The sequence below is a fragment of the Lutjanus erythropterus genome, chromosome 8, assembly GCF_056507025.1.
Source record: "Lutjanus erythropterus isolate fLutEry1 chromosome 8, fLutEry1.hap2, whole genome shotgun sequence".
NCBI classification, from domain to species: domain Eukaryota; kingdom Metazoa; phylum Chordata; class Actinopteri; order Lutjaniformes; family Lutjanidae; genus Lutjanus; species Lutjanus erythropterus.
Genome location: NC_139324.1, coordinates 29,346,104 through 29,360,904, shown reverse-complemented (window position 1 = coordinate 29,360,904; position 14,801 = coordinate 29,346,104). Strand labels below are relative to the sequence as shown.

General features: G+C 37.8%; 1 protein-coding gene across 1 annotated transcript in view; it reads left to right on the top strand.

Moving 5' to 3' along the window:
• Positions 1–1,146: 1,146 nt before the first annotated feature.
• slc4a10b (solute carrier family 4 member 10b) overlaps positions 1,147–14,801 on the top strand; it is a 42,918-nt gene continuing 29,263 nt past the window's right edge. The window contains exons 1-2 of the mRNA XM_084725212.1: positions 1,147–1,346; positions 4,265–4,306. Coding sequence (XP_084581338.1) covers positions 1,299–1,346; positions 4,265–4,306 — 90 coding nt within the window. The 5' untranslated portion in view covers positions 1,147–1,298. The remainder of the gene's footprint in view (positions 1,347–4,264; positions 4,307–14,801) is intronic.

Below are 14,801 nucleotides of genomic sequence, written 5' to 3'. Positions count from 1 at the left end.
TTTATCTTAAATTTGAGCCTGTTTCTGCCTATAAAATGAGTTTTTTTCCACACTGTGTGCTGCTTGTTTATGTCTGCTTCCATCTGAAGTTCTTTTTCAGGTCATGTGATGTCTCAGATAAGCAGCACCACACTTGTAAGTTTGATGGGAGTGACGTCTTCTAACAAAAAGTCATTATCCCCAAGGAATCATTAAAAAAAAAAAAAAAAAAAAAAAAAAAAAGCCAATTTAAGTAATTTTATACAAATACACTATAAGTACCACTTTACAAAGTACAACCTTTATTCATTCTTTATAAATGGTTCATAATTTTGTTGTTAATTATGTTGCAAACACTTTAGAAATCATTAATAAACTTGTTAAAGTTATTAGTTTTCATACATTGTTGTGGGCTGGCTACTTGGCACAAACCAGTCAGTGCTTATCATTAATTAATCTTTAAATGAGTTGCTGCCATTTATAACTGGCGAAAAATACTGAAAATGTTGAGGCAAACAATATTGCCTTAAATCGTATTAGTATTTGAATGTGGTAATCTGATATGTTAAGTCCTGAAAACTTTTGAATATATGCAGACGATGGTTAAATGCGTCTAACTTATTAACAAATATGAAAAAGTAAGCTAAGTAAGCAATGAGATCTGAGGCATAACAGTGTGGGCTCACATTTGGCAAGCAACAGGTCACTGTTGCCATTTTTATCAAGTGTGTTTTAACAGCTTATTAATGATTTGAAATGTGTTTACAACCTAATTAGTAAGAATTATAAACGGGTTATAAGTCATTTATAAAGGTAGTCTAATCGTAAAGTGGTACCACAATCTCTTACTTGGCATTTTGTAGTTTAATTATGGGGACAACAGTAAACAGACTGCAGCGCAGAGTTGGTAGTAACATTATGTGCTTCGTGTGTAAGCTTATGCCCACTGAGAGTCTAATAAAAACCACAATAAAATTGTTATATAACTGTCAAAGCCAGATAGTACTCCTCACAGAACATTTTACACAGAAAACATGGCTGTTTCTGTTGTCTGCTCACCTCTGCGTCTGAAACAAAGGTTAAACATGTCAGGAGAGACGCGTCCACGTCAGCCAGCAGAGATGCGCATGTTTTCATGAACGAGAGGAGAAGGAGATCAAGCACAAAGAGGCGCAAATCAACACCGAGCTGCTGACCGACGGTGGTTATAAACATGTGACCGCTGTGTGGTCGCTCAGTCACTGCTACACCTGCTGGGATTACGCACAGCGGAGGTCTGCGCTCCAGCTCTCTGATAACTGCTGAGAGGAGGAAGGAAGATGGAAACCACGGAGCAAGGTGCTCAGATAGAGCCGCTGCTGCCGGCGGTGAGTAGACTATTGATCTCTGGAGACTAATATTTACTTAAGAGGATTAATATTTCAGGACGCCTTTTTATCCAGGCTGTCGGCTTTAATCAATGTGTGATACGCTATTAATTCAATTTAACTTCATTTCAGACACACAGGTCCATGTCAGTAATCTATTACAAGACTAATGGTGACATTTGAGAGATGTGATTAAAAATGCAACACTTTCTTCAGGAGGCAGATGCAAAATGTTAAATATGTCTCCACAGAGGAGGAGGCTACCTGTGGAGCTTTGAGCTGTTGTAGCTCACCTGCAGAAACTTAACACAAAATGACTATCTAGAAAAGATGATTGACAGCATGTCAGCCTGAGACGTGATGGTGATGAAAATGTGATTCATCTATTTTTAGTGAGCCAGAATGTGACTCAGTCTTTAATGTGAAAGTTACTTTCTGAGATGAAAAGAGGCACAACCAGGAGGCTGTCACTGGTTCTTTTATTCTTCAGTAAGATGATGCTCTTTTACGGAATAATAACACGAACAATACTGGAATGATTGATTTATGTCCTATGACTTTGTGCTATATCATTTTATGTTTGAACATTCCTGTTGTGACAGATGTGCATTACTGTAATATATCATATCCAGACAGAAGTGACCCTGGGTCATCTGTTGTAATGAAATTGTGATTTAGATTAAGGTTTATTTAAAATGAAATGTATAGTGGGTTGCTGATGCTCTTCTGTTAGCCACAGACTGTTCAAAGCAAGACAGATATACTGCTTGGCCAATATTATCAGCCTGACATTGTTGGCCTATCACAGCTATATCGGTCTATCGACACACCAGTATCAAAACTTCTATTCTTTTACAGAACATAATGCAGATTGTTTTTATTTTTTTTAGTTTTATAGGCAGCATTATGGCTGGGTGATATGGTTTATTAATAATAACATATTTGTAGAATGTAATATACAACATATATCTCGTTATAAACATTTTCCCTCATATAACACCGTAAAGTCTCAAATAGTGCAAACATATGGTGATCTGGGCAACATAGACAAAATATAAATCACTATATTTTTGACCAAATATCTCAATATTGATATTGCAGCGATATTGTAGGGATGATTATTGGTACTTTCACAAAATATTAACACAATCTCAGTTTTGCCCAATAATCATCAGCCATGTGGATGTAATAACAAAGTGGGTGAAAGCAAATGATAGGTACTGTACAGGTAGAACAGTCTGGCAAGTTCAGAAAATTACATAATTTTACTGTTTTGCGGCTCTAGAAAAAACAGGAAAACACTTATGCAATGTAATATTGTATATTGCCCAGGTATTGGCAGAATTTTATGCATATTTGATTCTTTCAAGTTTAATATACATTTATATATTTTGTTCTATATGCGTTTTTTTTTAAAATCATAGTTATTTATAATTAGTAAAACTACCAGTGAAAGTAGTGTCTCAGTGCCCTGATGTCATTGGATATTATATATATTGATTATAGAATTTTTTTAACTCCCTATTCTTGAATATTTGTATTGTATTGGCACCAGCCCCAAAAATCCAGTATTGGTCAAGCTCTAGTATAAATGTATACGCACACAGATATCCTTACAAAAACAAACTGTACTGTATTTCTACAAGTATTTTTGGAAAAAGTGATAAATCCTATTGGCGTAAAAGAAGATAAAGTCTCTCAGGGGATATCCTCGGGGACATGCGAGCTTAACCGCACGGGTCATTGCTGATCATTTTGGAGATTTTTGTCATTTTTTGCTGTTTACATCAAAACAGATTTTTCCATTTAGCTGAAGGTTTTAGACAGACAGGCTTTTAGACTGAGAGTTTCTTTGCTCTGAGAGCCACATGGCTGCGGTTTCAAAATATAAGGTCGCAGCCTGACCTTAAAAGTCACTGAACATTTCATCCAAAAATAACACTTCAGAGTTAATCTTTGTGATTTATGATCTGGACAGGAAAATGTCTGAATGTGAAACAGGGGGCATTCCTTGAGGGCGGGGCTGATGAGAGGCTCTGGCCACCCCTGAAATCTGAGCGGCCACCCTACGTGACTTTATGGATTATTTTACAACACAGGGTTGTAAAATAAGATGCTGTTGGAGTTCCTTTTATTCTACTTACATAAAAAATAAGCATGCACAAAAGATATATGAAGAAAACAGGTGAATAAATTAATAAGATTATAGATCATAAAACTTAATGAAGGAATATGTTGCATTTGTGTGTCCAAAAATGGGTACTGCAGTACAAATAGGGAGTTGGAGCCATAACCTGTATATTAAATAAGTTGAAATACTATTTAATATACAATTTATGGTTGAAGCAAGTTGTTTCCCCCTGCCCCCTCCTCTCCTGAGTCAAGGAAGCTCAGGCAGGCTGCAGGAACACTGCAGGAGCACAAGACAATGTGCAAGATTTTATGTGACGACAACAAGATATCGATATCACTTAATTTAACTGTTAGAAACATTTAGTGCTTCTAAAAGATTATTGAGTTTTTACAACTCATAAATACACATTAATTCATTCAGCAAATATTCAACATTTATTTGAACTATAATTAACATCAAACAGGAAAATTAAAGAAGTTTTTCCAGCCTGGAATGGAAGTAGGACACCGTGGCTGTAGTGCTGTAGAAAGTAGAAAGAATTTTAGCATGTTTCCTTAATCTCTAATGACATATAATGGTCATTTTATGCTAAATTATAATATATATATTATTGATTTCTCCTTTAAAGAACATAAAACATTTAAACACAGCAATGTAAGAAGTCTGGACAGGCTCCTGATGTGAAAGTGCTATGAGAGGCTGTGCATTGTGTATAGATCTATACAAAGAGTATATATGAACTCTTGACCTGTTAAACTAAAGGGTTTATTTCCTTATTTTTCAGGTCAATTCTCCCTTTGACTCGTCAGTTGGCCGTCGAAGTTTGGTGAGTCACATTCCTTGTCTTCTAACACTATGAGGATTAAAGTTAAAACTGTAAACCAGCATATAAAATGTACATTTTTGTTGCATCGAGTTTTCTTAGATTAAATTCTAAAGAGTGCAACACAGAGTCAACAGTGGAGCTGCAGAAACACTCATTGAAGTGTTGATTTAATGCAGCATGACAAGATTATCTATAGCTTTACTTAACATACATGTAAAGAGTAAAGAGAGGAAGCACGGCATGAATCAAGCTTTGCCTTTGATAAGATGCTGCTGTGCTGCAGCGGTGATGTCACAGCATTAATCTCACGATGAGAGACCGGCGGCTGGCTCTGCCGATAGATGCTCAATCACAAATTACAGTTGTTTGACACAACAGAAGGGCATCAGCGGCTACCAGGCATGGTGTGAGCAGGGCAGCAGGAGCTCAGTTTTTAGACTGCGTTGCACTCTGTTGAAACTGGTTGCATAGCAGAGGACACAGAGGGAAAAGCTCATGCATTCTGAAAACTTGGAGGCTCCTTGGCTCTTCAAATATAAGGTAGGACAAGACTTGATAGTCATCTTTACCTAAGGAACAGCATGGCTAAGGTACTCACTGGTTTATTACTGTAAAATTCAGGGGTGTAAGAAAATATTGATACTCTTGAGTATCACAATATTATGTTTTGTGTTACTGTATTGATTCTAAAAAGCACGGTATGGTAATATATGCAAAGATTTGTGGCAGCGTTTTGTGCTAGATAGCAGTGTTGTTCTCAAGGGCAGATATTTAATGCCATGGTTGGTGGGGACAACAAACATGTCCCAGTTTGAGCTCAGTTCAGCTCAATCAGTTCACTACAGTATAATTACGCTGAAATAACAAAGCTAATATAGCAACAATAAATTAATATAGCTAAACTAAAATAATATAGATACAATAAAATAATATAGCACTGCAATGATAACTATGTGTGCATTAATAAGAGATTTGAAGCAGACTTTTAAAAGTAAAAACTGACTTTCTTTAGTAACTAATTACTTGTATATACAGTAATTATATGCCTGAGGTGCACTGTGCGAGGGGAGACGTAGAGGCACTGTGCTGCTGCCAGAGGAGTGCTGACTAAGATTACAGCATGTATGGGAATCAATTACAGTATAATAGATATACATATATTCCTCATTTCCCCCTGATGGTCTAAACATCTCACAAGATTTGTTACCAGTTTTTAAATATTATGGCAGTAAAAAGAGACCCATGGTTATAGGTAGGCAGTGGACCAAATCACTGCAAGGTATAATGAAGAGGAGAACTTGAAAATGTATTGTCTGGCCTCTGTAATTGGCACAGGTGCGTTGTCACAATTCTGATTATTCTTATATTGTAATTTTTTAATCAAAAATATTGTGAGAAACATGTCACTGCCACCCCTATCCAATTCTACGCCCTTGGCTGATAAGTATCTTCTCTGTCCTGACTGCATAAAAACTAAAGTCAGATTTTATGCATATGGTGGTGTTTTTCCTAAAATCGGATAAAAAAAAAAAAAGTAATATATCACCTTGCTTGCAGTATTGCAATGTATCACAGTATATTTAATCATAACCCCTGTATCGCGATATGTATTGTATCGCCATATTCTTGCCAAAACACAGCCCCTGCTGTTTGATCACGGAAATTCTTTTTTGGCTAGCAGAGGGCAAGGTATGTTTCACATGTGACATTTTGTAGACAGGCACCCTTCTGTCTAAGTGTTCAAAACGAGTGTAAAATCCTGGCAAAAACGCAAAAGATGAAAAGAGCTTTTTCCTGCTGACCACCACTGACCCGTCTTGCAGCGCTGAGCTAGATGCAGATATTAAGTCTGGCAGAATGAGAGCTCAAAGCTGCAAAACACCTTAAATACCATGTATGAAAAAATAAATGTAGTGCTAATGTGTCCTCTTACAGGATGTTGAAGTTTATAGCAGAAACATTTAAGGATTACAGTGCCACATGAAAGCCTGTGCAGTTAATGATATTGCTGCCACTGATGCTTCCAAAACTGCCACAGCCATCTGTAGGGATCAGATCCAAATATGTGCCACATCCTGTGATATCACTTCAGCTGTGTGGTTTGCCAGTCCTTCAACATGATTTTGCTGGTGAGTAGATCTGTTGTGGTTATGTGTTAAAGTAATATTAGTTCTTAGCATCTCTTTGTCCAATCAAACCCTTAAAATGGCACAAAAAGAGCGAAACCCACCAAACGGCTTTGTGCAGGAGTCTGCTCACATGGTTTTATACAGAACCGTCATGGAAGTTGCTTCAAGAAGACCTTTGGTTTCAGAGGGCTTACTGTAAGTGATTATGGTGCGCTTATTAAAGAATATTAGGGCTCCTCCCTAGAGATAGTTTTTCTCCTGAGAACAGAATATGTCACAATTTATCATTAACATTAGTTTTTAAGAATTGGATTATTTCTCCACACAGTTTAATTTTCCAAACTGTTCACACTTAACTGCTGTCTTTGAAGTATCTCTTAATTTATTTGCTTAGCTCAAACCCAAATTTCATTAAGCAAAAAGAAGGATACTTCTTTATTGCATGGACTGAGCTAACTTAAGCTGTCTTGGCATGATAAGAAACTTGCTCTTGGCTCACTACGAGATTGGGTGCAGAAAGGCAAAGTGCAAAGTACATAAATTATACGCCTTTTCACAAATCTTGCAGCCCCTTTTGGGACCACTCTTCCTCTATCACTTTCACTCCCTCCCCTTGCTTGTATGTGTCAATTCTGGCTACATCATCACATATAGCTGTTCTCTCACTGGTTGCACTTTGAAAGGTCAGCAGCAGCCGAGGTCAAAGTGAAATAATTTGAACTTTGTGCACAGCGCTTGGTGACGATTTTCAAGTTGTGAATGCAACAACGGTAGTGCCTCTGCCTAGTTGCGGCCAGCCACTCTCCCTACAAGAAAATAATGACACAGCTAGCACAGTGGGCGTATGTAACAGAAACACTGCAATATGGTTCAGTATGCTTAATGTTTAGCCATTTTCTGCAGAGAGCAATTCCAAGGACAATAAATAAAACTAAAGTAATTCCAGACATGCAATGCCAGCCATATTGATTATATATACTTGTATAGGTTAGTTATAGATACAGAAATACAACTGACCTTGTCAACCTTGACCCATGCATTTGTCATAGACACCTAATTTCCTCTCTGGCAATACACCTGTGAATGAATCTTGACTAATCCATCCCTGCTGATCTTCTGCAGATGTCCAGACATCCAACGTTCACCGTGTCCAAGAGGGACACAGATCTGATCATGTGACTGGTCATAAACTCTCTACCTTTCCAGCTGTCTAGGAGAAAGAGGACTCCTGCATGACAGTGGTTCTCAAGTTTTGAGATGATAACTGAGTATAAGTTTAGGGAACCAGTATATGACTGAGGGCTGCATGGGAAAACATGTGAACTTATCATGTTTAACATTAACTTCCTCGAACACCAAAGTCACCTGTTTGCAGATAAGGCAGATAACTTTACCCGTGTCCCAAAGTCGGACGAACTAAGAGTTGATCCGTTTCTCCCGAAACCTCATCATCATCAACCATACCATGTTTTTTCCTGTGCCGGCTTTTCTATCTCACTTTTGCATTGACCTGCCAAGTTGTCTACTGAAACTGCTAACTTTAGCTAACAGCACTTGCACTGATGACAGAACGTAATTCCTGTGAGACTCGCGAAGTGCCACTAGTTGCCATGCAACCACTAGCTTTCTACAGGTTGTCATTTCTAACTTGACAGATGCTTGTTAGTGGGTGCAGTTTGATGCAGTAGCTGAATAGTGTATTATCAATCCATTCTCATTCTCATACTAATACATATAATTCCCTGTAGTTGCCATATGAGATGCTGCCAGAAAGCCTTTTAAACACGTGGCTGACATTGTGAAATGGTCACAGTTTGGGTGTGTTTCAGCAACAAAAGGTAATGAAGTACTGAAGCAACTCGCAAGACAAATGACACATGACGCAAGTGACGTGAATGTTATGTACCTTAAAACCCTTAAGAATGTGTTGATTTTCACATAGGACATGAACCCCGGTCTCCTGGTTGAAAATTCTGTGTCTGTTTGAGCCATTTAAGCACCCGATCTCCTCCATATGCAGACTTCTTTGTCTTTATACTTAGTTAAAAGCTTGGCACGTCTCATACAGCCATTAAAGGGCAGCATGCACGTCTGTATGAGTTGGCGAGGGGCGGTGACAAAATGGCGGCATTTGATGAGTTGAGAATGAAAATGAGGTTGTCTTACTGTAGATTAAAGCATTGAAATGAACTGTGCATGATTAAAAGGCAATGCATACATCTCCTGTTACATTCATGGGCACTTTTTAGAGACTATACCCTATGAGGATGAGGAACAGAGAGTAAGGTGGAAGGAAAAGGGAGACCATCCTGGGACGAGCTCTGTGGATCACTGTGTAACTGGAAGATGACAGTAAAAGTCTTTCATCAAGGCCTTTCCCACCAACATGGAACCCACCCCTCTTCTACCCCCATGAGCCATTCAGACCATCAGATCATTTCCACCAACAGTAAACTAGTTTGGAACCTGAAAAGTTGGTTTCCAGCAGGAACCAACGTGACTGTACGTTGTGCAGTGGCCTGCTTCACTAAATATCACCAAGGTTCCAAGAATCATATAAGGAACTGTTTCAAGAACCAGAGGGCCAATGGGGGTCATCAAGGACTAACATGCATTTTATTTTTTACAGAATGCAGTAAATTTCTGTCCATCTTACAGAGGGCCTAATTTTGTGTTATGTTTTGAACATAAATGTAACAATTTTGACAATAAACATGCAGCTGTGCAGTGACTACACAGAGTTTTAGTGGTGATTGAGTGCATGATTTTTATTTTTTTTAAAGATCATTGAATGCATTTTGTGTAAATGAAAACTGATCTTCAGTTTAGCCCACATGGACTTCTGTTTTGCAGACTGTGTTTAGAGTTTTTAAAAGGTGAACTCTTGAGAATATTGAAATGGACCTATTGTATGTGAGCACAGTGCAGAGTTAATATGGGCTTATGTGGCTGGTGTGTTAGTAACAAATACTGGCAGTTTAATCTGAGCAGGGATGCTGATCCATGCCCTGTATATTTGTAGACAGATTATCAACATCAGCCCTGTGGTCTGGCCAGCCCATGTGGCATTGCAGCTGTGAACAGCGGTGCCCTTCATAACCGTAATGCCTTGATGGTCAACTGGTGGTCAAGATGGCTCAGGGAAAAGCTTTGAGGATAAAAATACCTTCTGCAATAAGAGCTTTGAATGTGTTTGTAATTTCCAGGAGACAGGATTGATCCCACAGAGCTCTCTCCGGCAGTAAAGGCAGTTGTATGTTTGTTTTGCTTTCTCAGTCCCAGCTGTTGCTGCTTGGATTTACAGTAAATGACAGTGCCAAATGAGTTTTACTCTTAAATCCATCACACTGGTGCAATAATCAACACCAACACGGTGCCCAGCTCCGATAAGTAATCATGTCCAAATATTGGCAGCGTTTTAAAATCACACATTTCACAGATTGTTCAGCAAACATAGTAGGAAATCAGTTGTTTCATTAATGTTTGCAGTAGTAATGGTGCTTTTCTTTCTTATTTTACGTACGCTTTCATTTTTTATTGGCTGAGTGCTCAAAGTGTAAAATGTAAATATACAGTAGGTTACAGTCTGTTTTCGCCACACTACCTGCGTTGCTCTGCAGTCGTTCAGTCTGTCAGTCGAACACTTTGATCCACAGTGAAAAATCAAGAAAACTACTGGATTCTCATGACAGTTTGAAAAGACATAATAAATAATAAATTTGATGTTTCCCTACTTTTAATCAAGCACCACCAATAGATTCGAGTTGTGTAAGTCAACTGTTCTGTGTATGACAACATAAGTAACTGAATTCCTCTTAGATTGCTAACATTAACATATTAACATGATATTATTACCATGTTGAAATAGTAACGATTATATTAATAAGAGGACTGTAAAAACAGGTGGTTTAACTGAAGGTTAAACAGAAGACATTTAGTTCTCCAGACTACATGTAATTTGAAAGGCGTCCCTTGTAATGACAAATAGCCACCCTACTCCGCTGTCACCCTCTCTGCTCTCATCAACTCTTCAAGTGGCAAATGTTTTTGTAGTCCAGTTCACATCCCTTAAAAGTGTTTACTCTTGTAAAACTGAAAAATAGTTTGAAAACACTTTCAATAAAGCCTAAATCTCATTTGTGTTTGAGTGTGTTATGGGTTCTTTGCTTCCTCTTGCGGCTGTTGGGAGAAAAACACCCACCTAAACTGCAGTTCTCACTATCTGTCATGGGTGTGTTTTCAGCCCTCTGGCCTCAGGGGGCAGTAATGAGTCCTTTGCTTTTTTTGTTTTTACTCCTACCAGGTTGGCGCCAACATGGTAGGGGTTAAAAGGTGCAAAACTTGGGTGTTACAGTGTTTAAGTGCAGCATAATGAGATAAAGACGGCGCAACAGTAGAAAACTTTCTTGGAGAAAAGAAGCAAATGGGCTATGCTTTATAGGAAGTGTTTTCAAACAGTATTTTTCAGTTTGACAAGAGAAAAGACTTCAAGAAAAGACTAAGCGCGCAGCCATTTCCCTGAGCTTTTCTGTGGAACCCTCTGGGATTGTCTCCCACACAGTGTCAGTCAGTCCCAAATGGGTCTAATGTTAATATTTTCTTTTCAGCAAACCAACTCTGATAAGCTCACCATGCACCACCCGCCCGTCACCAAATGGTTGACAGACAAAGCTAGCAATAGACCTTTTTCACAGCAGCCATATTGACATAGAATAGTAGGCAAACACAGGCGTGTCCCATTCCATTTAGTGCAGCAGAGCCTGTCCAATGAGCCAACATGCATAATAGCAGCACCCTGACTCTGTTTGACCTGAATAGAACTTTTTTTAGTATTATTGGTAACACCTGTGTTTACCCTCCTATTTCATGACAAAATATCTGCAGTGATCAGTGACTTATTAACTAGCAGGTGAGGAATGTGTTTCATATATCTAACATTAAGTACTGTAGGCCTACTTCAGTGATATTTTGAAGTATTTGTACTTAGATTGAGTATTTCAATTTCATGCTACTTTATGCTTCTACTCCAGTTATTCCACCACATTTATTTGGCAAAATTACAAGTTATTTTGCAGATCTGGATTACTAATAAAAATCTAAATCAACAACCTAACTTTGATGTATTATTATAGATTATGCTCCATGACAGAACATAAAATAGTCAAAATTAGTGTCACATTTATCAGCTGCAGCATCAAAGTAATGCACCCCCCAACTTCTGAAAAACATAAAGTTGTCGCCCCCAGTAAATTATTTCAAAGTGAATTATGTAATTGAAATATGTATTTGAGAGAGGCCGACACCTCTTGTGCTGCTGCGTTGCATTTCACTCATCAATAAATAAATAAGTACAAAACTAAAATTTAAAATCAGTTAACGATTTTCTTTACTTCCCCAAAGAGCAAAGATCAGTAAAAGAAGAGATCTGTGGCTTCTGGCCATCCACAGAGAGGATGAAAATGAAACTGTGCAAACTTTCTGCATGTCAGAAGTGCTTTCAAATATTAGTTAGTGATGAAATTCAGCCTGACAAGGTATGGTGATGACTAACATAGATTTAAAAACATATATATTTATATTTTGATAATATCTTCCCACGTTTGCCTCATAATTTTGGTTGGTTGGTTAAATAGTCTGAAGAATTACAGTGGTGACCAGTGTCCTCACGCTACCTGACTACAACCTGTTCATGTACCTCTACACACTGGTTATGACTCTTTCTGTGCTGCCTGTCACTGTAATTGTCGTGCTGATTCCTTGAGGCTATACAAATTAGCTATGACTATTCATGTTGTGACAGTGGGTTGGTGTTCAAATTAAGACTTCATCCGTCTAATGAAAAGTTGAGTTTTTATCCTTTCTTGCACTGACAAATAATGATTTCTGCCGGTTTTCCCTCTCACCACCTACTCCCTCTCATCTTTTTTTCACGAGTATTACATAAGCAGGCCAACGATCACACCACAGAATGCTGCTTCTCTCAGTGATCTGACTCGTATCAAGTAGATCCATGTGCTCTAAGCCATGTCCTGCTGCAGGTCTCTTGTTGAGCTGCCAAAAAAAAAAATTGAAGTGGTTGTTGTTCAGTGCTAATTAACTTTTGTCTCATGTGGGACAGGTGTCCAACACTTACAGTATCAGGCAGCCTGGTGGTTCTGGAGGACAGGAGGGTCCATGGGAAATCTGCTCATGAGATTTTTAGCTGCCATTCAATATTCTCCCTTGCAATATTAGATTCAACTGATCCAATCCAGTATTGGTATCCGGCCTGATAGTGGTATCAGTCATTTGTGGGGTATCGCATCACTAATAAGTATCCTGTTTTCTACCCATAAACATGACCCTAGACAATGCAAATTGAGAGCTGAATAGTACTTTTCCCCTCTACTTGGAAAATACAGCAATGTCCCACTGCAATTTAAAATAATAATATTTGAACAAAAACTATTGTATATACTTGTACAACCTGGGAAGGGGCCAAGATAACACATCAAAGGGCAAAACTCTGGCATGTGCACCATATTACACAGAGACTACATCATCTGAACAAGATCTGAACTGCGTATCACAGAATCAATCGCAGCCCATTACATAATCACTATGCCCGTTTTTACCCCTCAATAACAAAAGTTTCAGATCTACACACCTTGTCACTGCTTTACTAGTTGATTGATTAAAAAAGGTTTCTTTGTTGGTTTACTGAAGTAGCAAAATTATTAGATATCTAGCCTTTTTTCGAATTATTGATTGTAAATTTATTTGTGAATTTATGATAAAAAATGTGATAATTACCATATATCTGGCAACATCAAGCATTCCTGAATAGGAATGGTACGGTTCCTAATAACTGCAGTGAACAAATGTACAAACCACTTCACTCATGGTGTCATTATTAGAAACACTAACAAACGGTAACATTTGTATTTTGGAACATAAAATAGTAAATTTAAACTCTCAGCAATGCACCATGGGGACATTATGCAAACAGGGGCCAGCTCTCAGCCTATGAGCTGCACATGTCAATGTCACAAGCCAGAATCCAGCAAATGGGACACCATTACACAAGTTACATTATATAAACTACATAAGCTTTCCAGCTTTACAACTGCTAGTGCTACTACTCCATAATGCTGGTATTGGTATAGTATCATATTGGCACACATCTGCACACAAATGAAAAAACAATAAAATCCAGATAATGACAGAAACAATAATAATAATGGTGTCAGGAGAGGTCAGGAAGCCACGGGCTTATATAAGTGACCTCCCACCCTTCAGTAAAAAACAAACAAATGAAAACAATAATACTAATAAAAACCAACACTAACATAATTTCAGAAACAAACAAAGATAAAAGACAAGAAACACAAACAATGTGCAGAAAACAAATGATACAATGAAAGTAAATACCTAAAATGTAAAAAATAGTAGAGGCAGTATAATTATGTATATGCATCAAGAAATAATTAAATATCATGAAGTGAACATGATGACTATTTCCTTTCAAAAATGTCTAAAGTCAACAAGCTCTTGATAACATGTACTTTTGCATTCCATATCTGTACACAACGATATCTGAGGGAGTACTGGCCATGTTTAGTTTTATAAAAAGGAAGGTTAAGATGATCAACCTGTCCAAATTCAGATATTGGAACTGGATCAGAACTGAAAAACAGTGGATCAGTACATCTCTACTGATAATATGACAAAAGCTCTTGGATAACCCCCCATGAATAAGTCTTAAAACTTGCACGCCTTTTGCAAAGAAAATTAGTAACATAATAGTCTATCAAAGCTGATAATCATGTAACTGTTTCATTTTATTTGGAATACTGCCTGATGAATCTCGCTCCTCCAATTAAAAACTAGTGTTATGTGTTGTTGTAACTGGAAAAGTGTGGGTGGTAGAAGAGGATGGATAAATGAAATGAAAAAATAAAAGGGAGAATACAAACTTACTTTACCAAACTTTTTTGTGCAGTGATTTATTGTCCCCTCAACACTGCAGCACAGGTCACTGCAAACGAAGCACCTTGAACAGAACTTAAACTTTAATTTTACGTTGCGGTTTATTTATTGTTCCCATTATGAAAAGCTTTCTGTTTGGACTTAGATGATACTTTCCTCTTCAAGATGAGATGTGCAATTAGTATCCATGGCAACTGCGCTATTTGTTTGGATAACGTGTTTGTTCATAATGCCCTCGACTGGGCGACATCACCAAGTCAACAAACATTTTATTTCACGCTATTCAGGATACATTAGTATACCGAGAGATATGATGTCTTGCGTTCCACTTCCAGCTGTGATGCTGATAAGATATTATATGACTGTGCTCTTGAATTATAATGTTATAATGTTGCATA